This window comes from Corvus cornix, chromosome 12, assembly GCF_000738735.6.
Source record: "Corvus cornix cornix isolate S_Up_H32 chromosome 12, ASM73873v5, whole genome shotgun sequence".
Lineage (NCBI taxonomy): Eukaryota > Metazoa > Chordata > Aves > Passeriformes > Corvidae > Corvus > Corvus cornix.
In genome coordinates, this window is record NC_046342.1 from 10,423,794 (window position 1) to 10,433,493 (window position 9,700).

General features: G+C 51.6%; 1 protein-coding gene across 3 annotated transcripts in view; it reads left to right on the plus strand.

The window, feature by feature from the left end:
- CHST13 (carbohydrate sulfotransferase 13) overlaps positions 1 to 5,753 on the plus strand; it is a 71,953-nt gene extending 66,200 nt beyond the window's left edge. For all 3 annotated transcript variants that reach the window (XM_019280494.3, XM_039559188.1, XM_019280495.3), the window contains 2 exons: positions 202 to 278; positions 3,631 to 5,753. In XM_019280494.3, the coding sequence (XP_019136039.2) occupies positions 213 to 278; positions 3,631 to 4,476 (912 nt within the window). In that variant the 5' untranslated portion in view covers positions 202 to 212 and the 3' untranslated portion in view covers positions 4,477 to 5,753. The remainder of the gene's footprint in view (positions 1 to 201; positions 279 to 3,630) is intronic.
- The last annotated feature ends 3,947 nt before the right edge of the window (positions 5,754 to 9,700 follow it).

The window sequence follows — 9,700 nt, forward strand, 5'->3', positions numbered from 1 at the left end:
GTCTGGACCTTTTGACTCCTAACTGCAGGTTTTGTTAAAAAGTAAGGGGCAGGGAAGAGCATTGCTTGAGCATCACTTCCAGAGCAAAATGGGTTTGTCTCTTCTTGGTAGATGTTGCCTTATCCCAACTTGGGCATCTCAAGAGAAGGTGAGGGAAACAGACCCTTCCAACCCCTCTGACTTTCCTCACTCCTTTTTCAGCCTCTGAAGATATGAGATCCACCTGGCAAGGCAAGGCTGGTCGCAGCCCACTCCAGGCCCTGTATGAGAGTGACCAGGTAAGGGGACAGGGACCAAGAAGTGGTGGGGTGAAGATCGAGTGGAGCACTGAGTGCTGACCCTGTCTGCCACCCCTCTGGTGTGTGGGGCACTGTGCCATGTCCAGCCACCCCCAAGGTCCTTGCAGCTGAGCCTTTGGCTGTGTCTAAAAGACAAGACCACACTGCCTGGGGGAGTAACTTGATAAAAACTGCTAATGGCACTTGCTGGTACTTGGGCAAACCTTTTAATTACCAGTGGGCTGAGCCATAGCTGGACAAACCTGGGAAATTTCACCATCTGAACATTTCAAAGCCTTCTCTGGGCCATCATAGCAGGACAAGAGCATCATTGCTGCCCTTCCTGAGCTAGTAGTTGACAGATGTTTCTGTGTTAAGTGCTGTATATATATGCACACACATAGGTATGTGCACATATATATATATATATATATATATATATATCTGGAGTCAGCCGTGGGGGATTTATAATCCTGGGACATCTCAGGCCTCTCCATGACTCTGAGCTGTGCCAGCGATACCTGCTGAAAAATGAGCAGCCAGGCACAGCTTGGGAGGAGGATCACTCCCCTCCAGGTGGGGTTAGTGGGTCCCTCCCTGTGCAGGAATCAGGGAAGGTGTCCTGCTTCCCCTTCACATCGGGGTTTGTGGTTGGAGCTGCAAAAAGTGTTTGTTTGTTTCTTTCTGCTGCATTTCCCCCAGGGCAGGCAGTTTTGCCCTCGTGCAGCCACACATGCCTTTGCAGAGGGATCTTCACCCACAGCGTCTCTGCAGGAAGTCCTGTGGGAAGCCACCCTCCAACGGGTGCCATGCCACGTGCCCCAGCCACCAAATGTGCCCTGCGTCTCCCCGTGTCCATGGGGCTGTCATCTGCTGCAGCCCCCGGGAGCAGAGGGCAATGCTGTGCCATCCCTGCTGCCTCCCCACTGCCCGTGGGCAGCTCCCGGTGCAGCCAGGGCCAGATCTTTCCATGTGTGTTGCTCTGTGTTACTGTCTAGGTTGATGCTCTTGTGTCTCTAAGCAGCCAAAGTACGTTTGCTCTCTGAAAAATGGCAAATATGGACTCCCTTGGCCATGATGCCAGCAAACCCTGACGCTGATGGAATGTCGTGGTGTTATTTCCTTAAAAGTGATACTTAATTTCCCTGGCTTTTTAAGAGAAGGAAATGAAGGGAGCAATTTTGCTCTGAAATAACTGCAAGACATGCATTTATTCCAGTGGGCGGCTGCTGCAAAGTAGTTACATTTATTTGTTGCCATGCCTGCAGACAGTGTCTGTCTGTCTGTCTGTCTGAGTTTTGAATTATGCAAGTGCAGGAAAAAATACCTGAAAAAAATCACATTATTAAAATGCCTCTTTTTTTAAGCCCTTGCAAAAAGGTTTTCCAATTCTAAAAGCTGATGGGGAGGCTCCAAACAAAAGAAATTTCTACTGAAAGGTTTGGCTGTGTTGCAAGGCAGCATGAGATTGCTTCTTCAGCCATGGTTATCACCTCCCTTGGTGCTGTATTTTCTTTATAGCCCAGTAGCCAACAATGTCAGAGTCATATCTTGGTGGCAGTCACCACCACATCTGTTCACCTGCATTTCCTTCGTTTGGGCATCCTCTCTGTTGGAAGGAGCAAAGATGGGATGCTTTCTCCTGTCCCTGTCTCAGATTACTGCCCGTGCAGGTTCCTGGAGAAAGTGGTCACTAAGGTGTCCTGGGAGAGGTTATTTTTTTTGTGGAAATGAGATCCAAAAGGGTCTGAGTGGGGTTCATCCCTTGCAGAAGGAGCTGTTTGCCCAGATGTTCGTGTCTCTCTGAAGATGGCAGGTCTGCTGGGTCATCCACAGGATGGACAGTTTGTCTCAGTGTCCCAGCTCCTGGCAGGAGCTTTACAAGCCCTTACAACACTGCCCCTTGAAACACCTCATTAGCCCCCAGGGAGCAGTGAGGGAGCACCTGAAGCCTGGCAAAGGGTGTCCTTAGGCATGTCTAGGCAGTGACACCTCTCAGCAGCCGTGTAGGCACCAAGGCCTGCCCTTGCCCTTCATCTGGAGGTTGTCACATCTGTGCACTTGCAGGGCTGTTTGCTGTGGCACCCTCTGACACTGGGAGGACTGTCTCTACAGCCCCGAAGTGGGAGCCACTGTGATGTTGTGACATGGTAGTCACTGCATGGCATTAAAGCCACAGCCCTGTGGGGTCAGGGCCTCCCCGGGTTAGTGGGTGCTTGGTGCAGCCGTTCCCAGACGAGGCTGTTGGATCTTCCCAGCAATGGTGAACACGGAACTTCCCAACCCTTGTGAGCAAAACAGGGACAGAGTGGGCAGGAGGAGGAGGGGACCTTCCCCTTCTGACTTCCTGGAAATAGTTTCCTTCCCCAGATGTTCTAATGACATTTTGGGATTTTTGATGAAAACCATGACAGGAAAGGTCATGTCCCCAGATCTGGAGGGGGTTTTCAGCTGGGTCAGGGGTTAAGGGACTCTGGGCTTCTGGCAAGCCAGTGCAACAGCTTCCAGTTATTGATGCAGGGGTCAGAAGGGTTCAAGATAAAGGACCATGTGTTGATTCCTCGTCCCTGCAGCCAAAGGAAACTGTGACCAGAGCTGAGGCGTTGGGCTGGCCTGTGTGGAAGAAGTCCCTCAGGAGAAGGAACCCAAAGCCCTCGGAAGGGCCCCACCACCACCTACTCAGCCCCTTGCTCCTCTCCATCATACCTGCCACCCCACCTCATCTCCAGCTCCCCTCCTGCTCACCAGGGTTTGACTGTCAGTGTTAGAGACCATTTCCATTTGCCTTTCCTTGGCAGGACACCCAGGTTGTTTCCATCCAGCAGGTCCAAATGTGTGTGCCACGTTTCTGCCCTTGGTTGGGTGTCACAGCAAGCACATGTGTGTGGGTGTCAGTGTGAGGCAGCAATGCCCCATCGCAGCAGGAGGTGTGCAGGGCCCTGTGCCAACAAACAGGCTGTGCTTTCTGTCCCTGGGGCCATGCATCCCCCCGGGCTGGTGTAAGGGAGAGCACGTTAGCCCTGTGTGTGTGTGTGTGTGCCTGCTTTTAAAAAAATGCTCCCTTACTGACCCTCTCTGCACCGCCTGTTCTTCCCTCACCCCCTTTGATTTTTCTTCTCACCCAGCTCCTCATCACATTTTGTCCTTTCTTTTGATGCCAGCCTGTCCAAGAATTAAATGCACCGAATCGATTGTGTTCAAAGTCAGTGCTGTCTCCAAAAATCCCACATGGGTGACAGACCAACCCAGTAAAGGGGAGGCAGTGGGGACAATTGCGGGCCAGGTGTTGTGTGTAGGCCACAGTCAGCTTGGGCGAGCTGGTGACCATCTCTGTTGGGTTTTTTCTCCCCAGTTTGAGCAGTCATCCCTGCAGGCAGTTCACCAGCAGAGACGGGAGATGTTGAGCAACGTCTGCAGCCGTTACACCCGCAAGCGGCGTCTCCTGCAGCCGGATGACTTGCGGCACTTGGTGGTAGACGACACACACGGGCTGCTCTACTGCTACGTGCCCAAAGTGGCCTGCACTAACTGGAAGCGGGTGATGATGGTCCTAACGGGGCAAGGCAAGTACCAGGACCCACTGGAAATCCCTGCCCACGAGGCCCATGTCCCCTCCAACCTGCGCACCCTCTCTGAGTACAGCGTTCCCGAGATCAACTACCGCCTGCGCAGCTACCTCAAGTTTGTCTTCGTGCGGGAGCCCTTCGAGCGCCTGGTCTCGGCCTATCGCAACAAGTTCACCCTCAGCTACAACATAGCCTTCCACAAGCGCTACGGGACCAAGATCATCCGGCGGCACCGGCACAAGCCCAGCGACAGGGCCCTGGAGCGCGGGGACGACGTGCGCTTCGAGGAGTTCGTGTACTACCTGCTGGATCCGCGGACGCAGCAGGAGGAGCCCTTCAACGAGCACTGGGAGCGGGTGCACTCGCTCTGCCACCCCTGCATCATCCACTACGACGTGGTGGGCAAGTATGAGACCTTGGCCGAAGATGCCAACTACATCCTGCAGCTGGTGGGGGCCGACACGAGCGTCAAGTTCCCGGCTTCGTCCAAGACCACCAGGACGACAGACGACATGACAGCCCAGTTCTTCCAGGACATTAGCCCCTTCTACCAAAGGAGACTCTTTAATTTATACAAAATGGACTACTTGCTCTTCAATTACTCCATCCCCTCCTACCTCCGCATCCGATGAGGCAGGGGCTGGGGGGGAAGAGGTGAGGGAGAGCTGGATAACTCTCATCTTGCCACAATTCCTCCCTCTCACCTTGTGCTCTTCTCTTGGTTGACTTCTTCCCTGTGCCCTTTTGTTAGGGTCTGCTCCACCTCCTGATGCCTTGTTCATGCATGGTCTGGAGGAAGAACACTTCTCAAAACACTGGGGCTGGAGCTTTTCCTTCCATTTCCCTCCCAGCCTTCAGTATCTACAGGGAATGGTAGTGGGACTGGACACTGCTTGCCTTGGTTGGGGACTTCCTTTTAACTAAGAGACTCCTCTGTAGATCCAAGTCTTGGGAAGGCTCCTTTTTTGGGCAGGATCCCTTCAGGTCTTTCTCCTCCTTACTGGCCTGTTTGGGGGCAGACATGGAGTCTCAGGGGTCAGAGTGGAGTGTATCAGACACTTGCATAGAACCAGAAATAAAGCAATAATTTAATGTAACTTTTTCCTTTTATTTAAAATTGCTCCCACCTTTTCTTTTTGTCTTGTTCTCCTCTGTCCTCATCCCACTTCCCACGCTGTCCCCCACTGAGGGGGATGTAATGCACAGAGGTGTGTTACTCTGACCACATATTTATCCCTGGAGGGACTTTTTGTTCCTCTCCTTCCACAAGCTCTCAGTTGGGGTGTAAAATACTCCAAAGACAGAGAGGAAAGGCTTGCAGCAGGTCCACAGTGCTTTCTCCTGAACTACCACAGCAGTGGTGTGCATATCTCTGGATTTCTGGTCAAATCTGTTAAATCCAGGCCCCACACATCCCATTTTTTGAAAGCAGGTGATAACAGTTGTAAAGGCATATGTACAGCAGGGGTGCAGGTGTCTGCTCTGATGAAATCCCATCATCCACAGTGTCCTGCCCATGACCCCGCTGGGCAGACAGGGCCCTGCTGGCAGCGCTGGTTTCTCTTCCCCTGACAGCACAGGCTCCTCCGTGTGCAGCCCCTTTATAAAAGTTATGAAGTGTTCTGGGGAGCACTGGGCTGGGGTGTGGGAGGTTGCTGTGGGAATGGAGAGGTAATGTTGGACTGGGAGGCCAGGTCCGTGTGTGTATGTGTGTGTGTATGTGTGTGTGAGAGAAAAAACTGAGAATAAAAATGGGAGAGAGACACCTAGAGGGAAACAGTCCTTTGGCTGGCTGCCTTTGGATAATCATTCCTTGAATTAAAAATGGGGAGGAGGGGGTGAAACACAAAAGAAAATGACAAACCGAGCCCTAGGATTTTAAATTAAAGCCAGTCCGTATTTCAGTCTTTCCTTTTCTCTGTTTGGCTTTGTCTTGCTGGCCGCCTTTGTAAATAAGCACACTGGTAATAGATGCTGTGGAGTGTGTCTGCTGGCTCGGCTGCAAACACTTGACTTATTAGTGCAGTACAATGGGAGGTTTTATAAAACCACAGTGCTCTCAGGCTCTGCAAAAAAATGATGTTTCCATCTAACAACTTTCAGCTGTTGTATCTTAACCTTTTTCCTCTCTGCCTCTCACTGGCACCTACATGTTGACACTCCCTCCTTGCTTGCTCCATGTGCAGATTGAGTTTAGCAAAGCAATGAAAAAGAAAAGTAGATGAAGCTGCTGGTGATCCTGGCAGTGTGACTGATTCTCCCAATCTGGACTGGAGATCTCGCAGAAATGGCCTTTCTCGTGCTATCTTAGAATCTCCCTGTCTAGCTGAAACACAAAGCACAGAAACAGATTATGTGATGCAACAAATTTCATCTGCAGCGTTCAGGCTTGGAGTGCATTCCTCTGCTTTCTCAGGAGTCTCGTGTTCCCTGCTTAGAGCTGCCTCTGCTTGGAAAAATAATTGTTCAAATCATTGCAAGATCTTTTCATCGCTTGTTGTCGTGGATCATAATTTGGGGTCAGATGCGGAGTCATAAAGGGATGGATTTTTGGATGGTTGGTTGGTTGTTTTTTTCTAAATACTGTTCCCTTCAGGTACCTCTAAAGAGCTGATGGCAGAGTGAGTGGCAAGGACAGATATACTTGCTCCCAGCTGTGCTGTCTGTAGGTGTTTAGAAAATATCTGGCTGGCTGGGACCCACTTTGGGCTTTCTTTGGTGTGAAAGTGAGGGAATAGCAACCTTGGGGCTTTGTTCTTCAGCCACATGGTTTCTGCTCTTTCCTGCAATGGTGACAATGGGGGGATGCTCTCAGTTGTGAGTGGCTGTTTGACTGGCAGCCTGTCTGTCCCTGGCATCCCCATCAGACCTGACCCATTTACCCCGTCAACAGCCCAGCCACACACGAATGGAGCAAATGCAGCCCTCCAGCCTTGGCCTGGACTGCTAAAGGCAGCACCCTGTAAAGGTGTCTTTTGGGTCACACAGAACCTTCAGAAATACCCACCTTTGGGCTGTTTCTATAAAATCCCAACAGCCAGCATCCACAATCCAACCCACTTAGGTCATACCCTTGGCTTCCTCTCTGCCTACATTCAAAGCTTTCCAAAGCAAAACCTAACCTTGCAAACAGAAAAAAGGCACTTTGTATTTCTGAAGAGAACATCTTCAGCCTGGGCCGGAGCTTTCCGGGCCGGGAATTGCTCTGCCCGTGCCAAAGCTGAATTGCTGGGGCCAAGATGCTCCGGGGCCAGCTCTGGAGTCGGGATGCTGTGGAGCAGGGATGCTACGGGACAGGGGTCGGGATGCTGCAGGGTCAGGATGCTGTGGGGCCGGGATACTGCGGGACGAGTGTCGGGATGCTGCAGGGTCAGGATGCTGCGGGGCCGGGATGCTGTGGGACCATGATGCTGTGGGACGGGGGGCCGGGATGCTGCGGGACGAGGGTTGGGATGCTGCGGGATGGGGTCGGGATGCTGCGGTACCGAGGCCGGCGCTGGGCAGCCGCGGCCCTCGCCGCAGGCACGGTCCGACCCTTCCCGGTCCGACGAAAAGCGCTGGAGGACGGGAGCAGGACGGAGCTAGGAGGACCCCGTGTGACCGGTGATCCCAACTACAGGCGGTGTAACTCCCTGTACGGGTGCTGGGAACAATTTCTCTGAGGGCTCCTGCTTGGTTGTGGCTTCACAAACTGTTTCACTGAGTCCCTTTTTCTTTTTAAGGAGAAAATATCAAGAAGGCGTGGGTCACCTCTAAAGTGTAACTGGATTTGGTTTGTCCTCTGCTTGGAAGTGGGAATGTGGCCGTGCCTTATGCGCAGCAAGGGCATGAACTGCAAGGGGATGCCCCGGGGTCTGCCCCCAGGAGCAGGGCAGGGCATCATCCCCTCGGCCCTGCCCGAGCACTCCTCTGTGAGCAGGGAATGTGACCAGAAGGTGCCAGTCCTGGCCTCGATGAAGAGAGGACCGTGATAGTAATGTCCCCCAGCCTCCTGCAAGGTTCCCATCCTGGCTTCAGGCTGCGGAGCTTGGGGACAAGCAACTCCAAATGAGTCAGGTTGGTCCTAGAGTTTGGCCCAAGGCTTGGGAGCTACTGGGGAGCTCTCAGAGCACCAGGGACACAAAAAACCAAGAACAGCCTCACTTTGATATGTTCACATGTGCACAAATATACAATGAAAATAATGATTATATTATAATGTATAATAGAATTGCTGCTGGGTCAATCTACATATTCTATATTGAGCAGTTACATTTGCATATGGTTATAATACTTAATAGACATTTGGCTTATGCATGTGTACATATGTGTGTCTGTACACCATCCCATTTATTATATAAATACTCACATACCCCCCAGCATAAAAGAGAGAGTACCTTCCCTTGCTGCACTGTTGAGCTTTGCCACAGTCCAGTGTGGCTCAGCAGTTAATGAAGAGCCAGCCCCTTCCTCCCAGTGCCTCCAACAGCTCCAGCCTTCAGAGTGGTGGGCACTCTGCCTGTGCTGTGGGTTTTCCATGCTGTGGAGCTGCTGTCCCCATCCCTCATGGCCCATGTGAAACTGTTGAGTTTCTCCTTCCAGTGGAACAAAACAAAGCTTCAGTGATCAGGAGGTTTCCTTCCAGAGCTTGCTGTGCACCACAGATTGGGTTGTTTACCAGCTGGAGGATTAAATAAACTTTCATTGAAGGGGAAAAAAATAAAAAGGGTGTTCAAGTATGTCTTGGAAGCAGTGTCTCCCTTGAAGGAGGCTTTTCAGACTTCCTGTGTTTGCTGGCTGGCACTTCGCTTGTCCTTGGTAAGGAAGCTCCATCTCACAGAGAGTTTCTGGAAAATTACTGTGTTAGGATGGAGGCAGTAAGTGGAAGCAGTGGGGGGAGAAAAATAAATGGTTTGACTGTCCCTGAAAACAAACCCCTGTTCCTATCTGCATCTACAGATGGTGACAGCCCCTTCTTTGCCTGCAAAGAGAGACCCTTATGCATCCAGGAATGGGGGAGCCCCTGACCAACCTTCCTCTCTAGTTCAGCTGGGATCTGAAGGTCCCAGCAGCCACCCCAGCACCCCAACACATGTGGTGGTGCAGGGCAGGCACCCACCCTCTCCCAAACTCCAGTGCTCTTCCTCAGTCCCCATCCCACAACACTGACATGAACCTGAGATTTAGTTTATTGGGGGACAACCAGTGGCTGATGTCAGGAGAGAACCTACCTGCACTGCTAATACAGTGGGAAATAAAACCCTAGGACATTAGGAAAAATTATACTGTTTCACTGCCCACTACTAGAGTCTAGATCAGCTGGCTGATGGCTGCACAGGGCTCAAAAATAGCCAATCTCATTCTCTACCAACACTCCACATTTTCCTTTATTCCCTCTAAAGGTTACAGCAAGGTAAGCCTTCCAGTAGCATCTCACAGCATTGGATGGGTTTCTCAGGCCAGGGCCAGCACTGAGCCCAAAGGGGCAGTTCAGCAGCCAAGGACTAAAGAGCAGCAAAAAAGAAGTTCTCCTCTCCCACCTCCTCCTTTTTTAAGGCTATTGCTTCTTTGGGCGCCATGAGGACTAAATACAAATAAAAGCCACTGTTGGCTGGAACTGAGGTGCTGGTGACTCTGGCAGGGTGGGTCCAGCCCAGTGAAAATCTGGGCACTGTAATGACACAGACACAGCAGCAGAGAAGCCAGGCCCACTGCTGGCAGTGACTTTCCTGCTGGGTTAGACTGAAGACAGAAATCACTATGAAATGTCCCCACCCTGTCTGGGCTCTGCTACCCACACAAGTCTGCTCTGAAACTGAAATTTGTGGAGGAAAAGGGAGGAAAACAATCCCCTCCCCAAGTCTTCTCCCTCACAAA